We start from the raw sequence: 12,327 nt of genomic DNA, 5'->3' as shown, positions 1-12,327 counted from the left end.
GGGTGATCAATCATAGGGAGTGCTAGGTCATAAGAGGTGATAAGTCATACACTGTGATAGCCAAATGTCTTAACGTACGGGTTCCGCACACAGATTTAAAAATTCGTCGAAAGTATATCGAATGACATCTCTAATAAAAGAGAATTAAATTTTAAGAATAGTCATATAATTTTTATAATATCGATGTACGGTTTTTAAGATAAAAGATTTTGAATGAGTTGGGGGAATAAAATGATTTATGAAGAAGAGGAAAAAAAATGAGTAGTTGATATTTGAGGAGATAAAGGAAAATGAGTGGTTGATATTTAAGGGTATTATAGGTATATTAAGTGATATTTAAAATACTCGTAATGAATAAAAGAGATGGGTAAGTTAGGTAAATTAAGGGAGGTTTTTCTGAGAAAATAAAAAAAGGTAAATGCTTTATAAGATAGTATAGATATAGATAGTTAAAAAAAAATATATTGTCAAATGACTCAAATCAATATATAAAAAATGAAAAAAGTTTCAAACAGTATACAACTTAAATTAATGCATGTCCAATTAAGAACATGATTTTAGAATTAAAATCGAAATAATTATGAAGCGATGATATGATGGGTAAATAAATAGTGAATAACTGAATATAAAGTTGTGGCGAGGCGAAATGGTTTCCATTTTCCCATGTTCGCTTTTTCCACTTCCATGAATGATAAAGTTGTTTTCGATCAAGTATGTATGTTTTAAACCCAAGTTAGTAAAATAACGTAACGAAAATGTATCAATGGTAAATTCCATCGCAACAATTGAAGTGGTGCAATGGACAACACGAACTAATTTCCTAGTTACAAATAAGAAAAGATGTTACTGATGACAAATTTTAAAAATGTTACTAATAATTACATATTCTATATATTTTAAAAATGTTACTAATAATTACATATTCTATATATTAAAAATGGAGTATTACAAATATGAATAAGCAAATGTAAACTTTTCTTTGATCATTCCGAAATTACTACTAAATTTTAGTAAGGCTCGTCAAAGTTGTCATTGTAAAGTCTTTCGCTCATATTCCAAGTCAAATTAACTATTTTTACTACATAAAAGAATTTCATATATTTACTCATGGTTTCGGACGTTTATCTTTTTGGACGCGTAGCTGTCTCATCGCACCTTTGGTCTCCATGATGCTTTCGGGTTCCAACCTTTAGCATATTGTCCACTTGGACGTCCCTACTAGGGTTCGAACCACTAACTTACTAACACACCATTTTCTTTTTTAAAAAATCATATTTTGCGACATATTTTTGTTTGGAGAATTTTTTAGAAGCAGTTTTTTTGTGTTTGAGTAAAGTTGGGACGCTTTACATATCACTTTTAGCTCATACTTTGTATTTAATGGGATGGGATTATATATTGTTGCCGGTATAATAAGAAATAGGTATAGAAACACAAAATCTTTTATACGATAGATATGACTAAAAATGAAAAGGTTTAGAAAGTTAGTGAAAGGGGTTTTGAGATTGTCACGTAATGCATAAGGATAACAAAAAATATCAATTACATTTAAATAAATAGAAAAGCATATATACTAAATTAAGTTTGTAGCTAGAGAATTATTTTTTTTTGTAACAATCTACCGGTAAATATCCATTTTATTTTATTTATGTCATTAATGTATCAACAAATTGGATTTGATGTTACATATAAGGCTTCGAAAGAGATACTCGTATATTTGGTGCGGACGAATCATATTCAGAAGAATTATTTTATTTTAGAATTCCAATTAAAGATACCTTTATCTTTATGTTAATGTTTTGTTCTTTAATAAATTTAAATTTAAGCTTGTAGTTACATGTATTAAATTCAACAAAAATAAAAATTACATCTACTAATCTTAGCGTCTAAAAACGTTGAAATGGCATTCAAAGATGTGTGTCACCGTCTTATTGGAAGAATTACAAATGAAACCTTTAATAAAAAAAATATAAAAAATCAATGCGAAAAATAAATTACAGTGAAGAACTGACAAGTTACATATTTTATAGGGGGTGAAATATGAAACTATGAAATCCTTGTAACAACCTCGTGGGCCCCATGGCATAACCGTTTTCCTCACCTGTATATACATATACATACACACTCTCAGTTCAAATACACACCTCACTTGAGATCTAAATTTCTCTATCCACAAAATGTCATCGCTGATTCAACCGAATTTTCTCCAGATTCTTCTTCCCCACTCCAAAATTCACTAGTTATCCGATCGGGAAACAAACTCGGAAACTGACTTCCGGCCGTGCTAGAATCTGTTGTACCGGCGGCGGAGAGAACAAGTGGCAGAAAGTAGAGTTTTCATAATCAGATTTCAATTGGAAGTATGTGAAGAGATCTGAAAAAAATGGAATCGTTTGTGAGGAAATTATGTATAGTAATGCTTCAGATCCGCCGAAGACTCCGCCGCCATTTTCCGACAAGTCGATTCGTAATAAAGTAATTGAGAAAGTGAAGGAGTTCCTGTTTGATGAAGCGATAGAGGTTCCAATTAAAGTCATGCTGTATGTTGTGCTTCAATTCATCAAAGCTAGATTGAAATGGACCAAAGATGTGGTCAGCCTACTGAGTGCGGGGCTGTAAATCTGGAAATTAAGCTAAGGTACGAGCTAGTAATATATAAAATTTTGCTATATATATAAAAATTATATGTGTGTGTGTGTGTGCATGTATATGTGTGTATCTATATATATGTATGTATCATGTATGTGTATCTATATATATCAATGTATATATAGATTAAGTGTATAGATCTAGTGAAATGCGGAGTAATAATTCAAATTAGAGACTAGAGAGGCACACGAATTCGGTTCCGTAACACATTGAATGAATATGTTTCTGCTCTTTCAAATTAATTGACGTTCTGTATTATATCTATACTAGCTAGCTAGCTTGCAGAAATGTTATCCTTCAAAAATCACGTAATGTAGAAGAATTAATAATACTAGTAATTCAACTTATGTTGCCAAATGAGATTGAAATAGATATATATATTAATTTGTTTCAATTAAATTGAATTCCTAATTGTTGTTTTGTGGTTCAAAAAAAGTTACATGTTCATTTAACATAGTGTCCGTCAATGGCGCCTCCCTCCGGTATATGTATGTATATGCTAAATGATCGAATATTAATCATCATCTCGATCGAGTAATTCTGTTATATTCAACTAATTAATATGCCAATGGCGCTTGGCATGTATTAGGTATATGTTTAAATGTTGATATCGAATATTATTAATCGATCATATTGTGTGATTATAATAAGCATATATTCATATCAATTAGTTTTTAATTAATAATTCAGGTGCTTCAATGAGATTTCAGTAAATCAGATCATTTGTATCAATAACCGTTTTCTTAACTTTGTTGTTGCAGTACTGATGATAATCAAGTGATGTGTATGGAACGATAAACATATGGACGGACGTGCGTATAGTCTTGGGATCGGAGCAGTGGAGTTAATTAGTATATACATATATCTACATCTTAAAAAAAAAAAAAAAAGTCAAGGGTTGCTAATTTGGCCATTACGTACGTACAAATTTAAGTCTAGTTTTACTATAAACGTTCAAAATTAAGTCTAGGTTTACTATAAACGTTCAAAAATAAGTCTAGTTTTACTATATAGCTTATACATATATACTGGAATTGTACGTATTTTACTTTTCTGCCATGAGACAACCAACAATTGTATGAAATAGTATATGTTATAAAAATTTCCATTCAACATAAAGCGCGTCATATATATATGTCTCCTTTTTTCTGGATCAAAGTCTGTTGACGATCATTAAGAGTTTTATCATAAATTCGATCTAATTTATTATTTGATCTCAGTAGTGTAGGAATCGGTTGACTATTTAAGTAATTAAGAAACCACCAGAAATGTAATACCAACTTTTTAAGACACGTACATGCTCAATATTAAGGAAATGAAGTAATTATTTACGATTTCATAGACCTTGAATAATACTCCTTCCGTTCGAATTTAAAGTTCATAATTTGATATTTTGGGTTTTTTTGTTTAACTTCAACGGTCTCGATTTCCATTTGTGTTAAGTTATGTAATATTTGATGTAATATATATAAATCAATTAACTTTTAAATATATTTCATAATTAAAGATATAATTTTCGCCAAGTATTATAAAACACAAACGGTATTATTAATGGTCAAAATTACGAAATAAAGACTTTACATTTAAATTGAGACGGAGTGGTATTATTTAAGCAAGAACAATCGCATATTTAAACAACGGTTAACCGGAGAAAGGAGGTTGATTCCTCTTTTACCCAAAACAACCGCATGATGCCTAAAAATACCAAACTAATAGCCTTTAGATGGTTCTGTAAATGTGTAGCATAAAAGAAATGATAATATTCGTAAAAAAATTTAGCCAAAAAAAAAATGATACATTATTCTAATTTATCATATCTATTAATATACTCGCTTACATTACGGTTTATTTAAGTGACATATATCTCTTTAGTTTTATATTTAAAAATTTTTTATCTTTAAAGATATCAAAATAACTAAAAATTTTAATTAAATAATGTTAAAATACACATAGATACCTAATATAATTAAAAATCTTATTTAAAAAAAATAACAAACACACCGCAGCGGAAGTGGATGGGTGTCGGCGATGGAGGTGACAAGTGGTCGCGGTGTGAGTATCAATGTAAACATAATTAGTATAAATGAGGATATTGTATGTTAAGGGTTGAAAAATATATATTGAAAATAATTTCATTAGTGGGTTATAAGTATATTATGTGAAGACATTTAAATAATGACTATAGTAGAGTAATTTAAGTATATTTTAATGGCTGAAAATTAAAAAAATGAGGGGTAACTTGTTTTATATAGAAATAAAGATTATTATATTCACTGTAACCATAATTATCTAATATCTATGATTAGTGGTGTCAGTGATGATACTATTGGTGGTGGTGGCGGTGTCAAGTGGTGTAAATTGATGTAATTGTGATAGTGAAAATTTTTAAAGGATAATGGCTTAAAATGTTAATTAATAAAATAAAAGTTTAGAGTGTATATAAATTCATTAAAAGCAAATTTGTTATTTTATAAAAACTCTTTTCATAATGGGTGTTTATTAAAAGTAATTTAATAATTTCGTATGTAACTATTGTATAACTATTTTTAAAAGTGGTGGGGGGGTGATAATCTCTACTACATTATAAAGCATTTGTTCCCTCTATTTTTTCAACTTTACACAAGTGAAAATCCCAAAATACTCATATTACTTATTCATAATACCCTTAAAATGAATCTCAACCACTCTTTTTTTTCCTCTTCTCAAATCTCAACCACTCATTTTTCTCTCTCTTCCATACATTTTTCTAATTCATTCAAAAATCTTTTATTTCAAAAACCGTAGATCGATAACTTATAAAAATTATATGAGTGTTCTTAAAATTTAATGCTTTTTCATTAGAGATGTCATTCGACATACTTTCGACGAATTTTTAAATCTGATGGTGGAACCCGTACGGATAATGCATTTGACTATCACATTATATGACATATCACAAGCTATGGCTATCACAACCTAAGACCTGTCACCATACCATTTTACTACCGCAACGCACGAGTACTTATTTTCGTTTTTATAAAGAAGTATATATGAATATAAATATTCATCATTATATGGATAAGGAAATCTGATAGGAAGGAAGGCTTATGAAGGTCTTACATATTGTCAGAAGTAGTGCAGGAAGTTTAGCTAGTGATTATAGATGATTATGGTCACTATATGGATTTCTTCATTTATTGAAGGAAACCAATGAAGGCTAATGACGTCGGTGGTAGATATGCAGACTCGAGTACCATATTTGTTTTTAGTTGATATATTGTGTATTTAGATGTGAAAAATAAATAAATAAAAAAAAATCCAAAAACCCCAATGTTGGATGAAGCAACGGAACTACAATTTTTTCCCCCAACTATTATACTTTTGAATTAATTAAAAAAATATATATTCATCACTAATCTTTTTTTTTTATAACAATTAATTCTTTAGAGCATATTTTTATAGCAATTTATTCTTTATATATAAGATTTATATATTCTAATTCGTAAAACACTTTAAATTGATAAAAAAAAAAAAATGTAAAATTAGTTTTGATTCAGACGTGTTAGAGACAATTTTAACCAGCAAATCGTTAGACCTCCAATCCCCTTCTCATGAAAAATACCTTGAAATGAAAAACCCAATACTCGAACCCGAAACCTTAGGAAAACTCACCTTCGGGGCCCACATAGTGGATTTAGAACATAAATTACTAAAATATATATATTTATGTTTGTAACTGATATATGTATTATTAAATGTTTTATTCAGTTAATTAACCTAACTAAACGTGGTTAAAAATATTAAAACGACATAAGTTATATTTCATTGTCATAATTTAAATAGGAAAATATCGTTACTAATATTAAAAATAATATTAGATTTTGACCAATTCTTGAATGATGCGTGATTTTTTATATTGGGCTACTGACTAAGAGATCAAATGATAGAACTACGTCCAGATTTGATATGATAACATTCAATAAAACAAATTTAATAATACGATGTACAAAGTTAATTTATATACCATACAAGTATCACGACTCTTAATAGACTATTAATATGGGTTGGTTATTTTAAAATAGTATTAAATTAAAGCAAATAAGACAAGATTTTGATACCTAAATCATAATAAATTAAAATTGATGCACGAATATATACGAAACATATGTATATATATCTTAATGCATGATGATTAATTGATTTTCTGTACGATGATTTTTAGCAAAAAAAAAAAAAAACCTTAATATTTTATTTGTTTTATTTTAATACTTTGTTTTATTTTATTTAAAATCTTTAATAATATAGGTTCTTGGTTAAATACACATCATCATATTGTGCAAGACTTCATGGGACAACTATAAAGGGCAAGGGTGTAGTTGGCAACCAACGACAAGTTTTATTGGTAAGTTTTGGCAAATTGGCAAAGTTATAGCATGTGAATTAACAACTTTAATTGGCAAGTGACATCGGTGGATATTGAACGATTGTGGCAAGGATTAACAAGTAATACATAGTACAAAATTCTTTTTATTTTTGTCTTTTTTTGTCTTGTCTTTTTTGGAGTTTTTCTTCAAAATAGTGCAGTGGGAAAAAAATTTTTACCAAACTAGTATAGTTTCAATAATATTTACCATTTTAGTATAAAACATAATTAAACATTATATTTATATCTATTAAATATAATAAATAAAGATATGTTGATAACACATGTTGTTCGATTGCATTCACGTTCATTTTTTCTTTCAATAAAGATTGGGTATAAAAAATACAACCATACACATTGATTAATTAGGCAAACACAAAATCGATACTATGAGTTTTCTGAAGATGAAACAACACTACAAAGACAAAAATATCAGCATTTACGATGACACGTGAATACAAATCGATCAACACTAAAAATTTATGCTCTATAATATCGATCTAACTTGATATTATTATACGCCAATTAGTTTAATAATCTGAGAACTAGGATAATAGCTAAAGCTAAAAACAATTACTTGGTAGTTAATCAGAGATGTTATTCTCAATGGAATGACATCCTCTCTAGAAATGTCTCTTCCATTGATTCGACGATCCGCATTTCATTTATCATTTATTCTATTGTTTCAACAGAAATACCATTATATTTTACTATTTCTTTGTTAGTGATTTTTTGTATATTTATCAACATTTGTTTTTATAAAGTTAGTTTCGATTCAGACGTGCTGAAGACAATTTTAACCAACAAATTGTTGGACCTCCAACCCCCTCCTCATGGAAAATACCTTGAGATGAGAAACCCAAAATTCGAACCCGAGACATTGGGGAAAACTCACCTTCGAGGCCCACATAATAGATTTAGAAAATACCCCTGACCAACCCACCTAATTTAATGTTTAATTAAGTTGTATACTAACATATCTTTATTTATTATATTTAATAAATATAAATATAATGTTTAATTATGTTTTATACTAAAATGGTAAATATTATTGAAACTATATTAGTTTGGTAAATAAGTTTTCCCACTACACTAGTTTGAAAAAAAACTCGTCTTTTTTGTGGTAAAAATTGACAAATTTGGAATACTACACCACCAACCATTGGCAAATCCACATGGCACAATTTTATTGGTTAAAAACTTGCCAAAACTTTAGCAAATTGGCACTACACTCTTACCCTTAATAACCGACTCATATCCATCAGTTGGCAGTAGCTAAATGGGCCCTGATATTTTAAAATTGTGTTAGTTTCCCTTTCAGTCCCTATGGTTTCTAAATTGTGCAACTAGCTAGTGTAAATGAAAAAAAATAGAGTATTAGACAGGGTAAAAAACTCTAAATCAAGTAGTTTATGAATGATCCTTACACAACATTTTTTATAATCAATGTATTGGAAGAGTGGTGATTGTCTTTGTTCTGCGTACACATTTCTTGAATAATTGATCTTTAATATATTTTTCGTACACATACATTTGATAGCTTTGTGTCAATAATACCGTGTTTTGCCTCGGTACAAAGGTAAGTCTTGCTATTCTCAAGGATAGGAAGGTATAAAGGGAATCACTCAATTTGTATACATGTATATTGATAACTTTATTCTATATTTCCACTTTTTGTTGAATTCGGGTTTAGCAGATTATTACTTTGTATATTCTTATACTCCTTGGTCGTTCTTAAAAGTTTTCGTGTATATCATAGGTTTATCGAATCATGTGCTGACTTATAAGGTATGGAATCAGAAACATTGCATTGTTACTGAATACATTGGAAAAAGAAGTAATAAAAAAATGAGAAAGACATGGAGATAGGCACCTTGAGCAGCAAAAACATGAAATTGGGGTTAAAAATGAAGCAAATTGTCATGAAATTGAAGGTCAACTCAGAGGGACTTCACTGTAGCAAAACACAATGCTTAAAGTTGTTACAGGTTCCTCCCTCGGGATCAACGCATATGTTTAACTATCATATTTTCATTATATTTAAAATACGAATCATGTTTATTCTAACATGTAAGTTTTCATCTATCCTATGTTAGTTTTGTTCTTATCAATCTATGCTAATAGCCTCCCTCCTATATCGTATTTTCTTACAAGAATTATTAACTATTGCAGATTTACAATGACATAGTTTTGGTGATTCTATAAAATATATATTATTATTATTATATATATATATATATAGAAGACGTGTTTCTCAACCCAAAATCCAAAAGTTATGATTTTTCCCCATTGGAGAAACAAAAGTTAGCGATAAGCCGATGATAGTGGCGAAAATGTGCCCAGGAAGCAGTGCAGTCTGTTGTGACGGATTAACATGCGTTTTGTAGCTCCAGAGGAGTGTCCTAGCTACATCTCTCGAAGGTTAGTTATAGTACTAGTTACTTTGGTCTTACTTTGCTGTTACTTGGTTATTCTCATTCAAGCTCTTCAATTCCATTTTGCGAAATACTGAGCACACTACATTAACTGATAACCAACTTTGGTCAAATTTTTGTCTTCTTATTTAAGCAATAAAATTACAAAAAAAAAAAAATTGACTCGTGTAACTTGCTGTCTAAAATTTTCAGTATATAAGGTAATCCAGACCCATGTAAAAGGATGTATCACCACCTGCCGTCACTTGTTGTACCATCCACTTGCCACCACCAACACATCTTTAGGCACAATAAACCAGGCCAACTAAATCGATCGGAGCACATACTTAGGCACAAAAAATTAACAATTAATAAACGAGTTCAAACTCATCTTCGTCAATAAATTGGGTCAAACAAGTATATATGGATTTGATATATATGAGTCTCTCTCTTTCTCTGCAATACCGCTAATCAAATAGCCGATGAAAATCGTTCGATAGATGGTTTGTCAGATAACATCTGATGATGATGAAATTGCTTTACTATGATGAGAATTAATTAGGAGGGTAAAAGATGAAGCAAATATCTAAGCAAGCAAAACGTTGGAAATAATTTGGGAAATATCCATAAATCCATAGAAACGACTCATCCTACCATCTTACGAATTAAGTAATAACCATGAAGTATCTCAAAATGTCTGAGTAAATCATCCAAATATATATAAAATGTCACCGTGTTTGAGTTCGCTTAGGATATCCAGTGTTGATCTAGAAGGGATTCCAGCTGCTTCTAGGGATCTGATTGATTTGATCGTATATGTGTACAGATATATGACAAGAAAGATAAGTCAGTCATATGATAGATTTGGTTTTGAGATAAAGAACAAAGATTTGTTAGTACTTGCCTTTCCGTAAGGGAGAAAAAAGCGTCGTCATCTAACCTGGCTTTCTTGAAGTTCTTCTCGTATTGACTAAGACCGAGGTTAGATAGCATTCGTCTGACTCTCTTATACTTTGCTGCATCTTTTGCTTGTTCATTCAAAGCTCTCTCCTTTACCTGCAGCCGCATGCATGTTAATTACCGAAGTTAAATTGTAGCTGAAAGAAAAAAGCGACGTGTGTGATCACCTTAAAAGCTCCTCCGCTCAAGAGCGCAAAGAAAATACCAACAGGGATCACACTAGGACCACTCATGCCAGAAACCAATGATGACATGACTCCAGAACCAAAACCTGCCATCATACTGCACAAATGATATATTAATGTCATATATAGATTAAACAGTTGTAAAGTTCGAATCAAGCCAACCTTAATCAAAACTTTTATATGAAATAATTAAGGGAAAACCTTACCATGTCTCAAAATCCTTCTTTCCTCTTAGTCTTCTCAAGACACATGATATGCCTGCATTTACACTCGTCAAAACAGCAAAATTACGAGCTTGTGCTAAAGTGCTTCCTGAGATAATAGGTTGGTAAGGTACCAAAGAGGGAGGACACCCTGGTATATTAGTCTGCATGTATATACAACCAAAGATTTACAATCGATCAGTAAGCTCTTACTAGATCCAACTACCAACCTGTTCAATTCCATAACAAATATTTTTAAGGAACATAATTAGAAAACTAGCTAGTACAGTAGGTCGTGAAATTACTCGTGGCAAACTGATTATTTATCAATAGCATAATCTGTGTGTGATTAAACATTAAAAACCGTTCATATCCAAAATACGTCGATGTTACTGTATGAGGGATAAACCAATGGACCTATATATCGTTTTGTTCTTTCACTCATTGACATTTGTTTGGCTTTTGGTCTTGGTTTTGGTTTCATTGCTATATAAGTGCAACATATATATATAGATATTGAATATCAATCAAAATAGATGGTAAAACAAATTGATTTTTATATGAATCATAATTTGTTCCATATAAGAACCATTTGAGACTTTGAACAGTGTGTATAGTTAATTGATGACAATGATTCATGCACACTACTTGTTAATGTGGTCCAAGGTGGCTCTGTGCATATGTCTAGATGGTCACCAATTACGGTCTTAACTGATATGAGAATGGATTGTATCAAGATGCATTGGTAGACCCAAAGGGCTTGTTAAGCCCTCGACCGTTTCTTTTTCTTCTTTTTTATTTGTCATCTAATGTGAGAACAGATTGTATCAAGATGCATATGTCAAGGTCTCAAGGATTTGGTGGAAAAAAAGATTCAAATTTATATTGTTTGTAAGAGCATTCCTGTGTGTAGCACAATATGTACTTATGTAGAACTGTTTGTTTTGGCTTTTCTAGTGCAGTTTTGTTCTATTTTTGGCCTTTTGTTTTTTTGCTATGCAGATTGTTTAATGCTGTTCCATAGTGATATTTTAGGGCTACCTATATACTTTGGGAACCTTAAACTTAATTGTTTTGGCCATACAATTCGACCGAGAGTGGTGATAATGCAACCGAATCCCATATGGAGTAATGGTTTTTCGTACCATAAAAGTAGGAAATTCGGAGCTAAACTAATTATGCATATAGATTGGAAACGAGATAAACCTTTGAGGTGGCTGGACGTGGAGGAAGATTGAAAGCCGGCAAGACATGATCAACAACACTCGTCAAACTGATGCCTAAGGCTGCCCCACGGACGGCACCAGCGACGGTTGCTATAGAAGCCTCCACTGGTAGAGATTGTTTGACAACCCATTGATCCAAGAAGATTTTGTATTCTTTGCATTTTTTGTCCAACTCTTTGAGTGGGTTCTCATTACCCACCACCAAGACTACTTCCTTCTTCTTCCACCACATAGTTTCTAGAGCGACTATATATGCAGATTGAATTGGAACGTATTGATTTTGTAGAA

General features: G+C 30.7%; 1 protein-coding gene across 1 annotated transcript; it reads right to left on the bottom strand.

The window, feature by feature from the left end:
- Positions 1-10,171: 10,171 nt before the first annotated feature.
- On the bottom strand, positions 10,172-12,271 carry LOC122581427 (chloroplastic import inner membrane translocase subunit HP30-2-like). The gene is made up of 5 exons (XM_043753655.1): positions 12,020-12,271; positions 10,817-10,977; positions 10,593-10,707; positions 10,370-10,521; positions 10,172-10,262 (listed from the first exon to the last, which is right to left on the bottom strand). Exons 1-5 carry the CDS (start codon positions 12,269-12,271, stop codon positions 10,172-10,174), a joined length of 771 nt encoding a protein of 256 aa, XP_043609590.1.
- Positions 12,272-12,327: the final 56 nt, after the last annotated feature.

The sequence above is a fragment of the Erigeron canadensis genome, chromosome 9 (genome assembly GCF_010389155.1).
Source record: "Erigeron canadensis isolate Cc75 chromosome 9, C_canadensis_v1, whole genome shotgun sequence".
Classification (NCBI taxonomy): domain Eukaryota; kingdom Viridiplantae; phylum Streptophyta; class Magnoliopsida; order Asterales; family Asteraceae; genus Erigeron; species Erigeron canadensis.
This window is presented reverse-complemented; position numbering and strand designations above follow the sequence as displayed.

Coding starts and splice junctions, on each gene's coding strand:
- LOC122581427 (XM_043753655.1), bottom strand. CDS start 12,271: ATGTGGTGGAAGAAGAAGGAAGTAGTCTTGGTGGTGGGTAATGAGAAC. Junction 10,978..12,019: donor CACGTCCAGCCACCTCAAAG/GTTTATCTCGTT, acceptor ATATACATGCAG/ACTAATATACCAGGGTGTCC. Junction 10,263..10,369: donor TTTTTCTCCCTTACGGAAAG/GCAAGTACTAAC, acceptor CAAATCAATCAG/ATCCCTAGAAGCAGCTGGAA.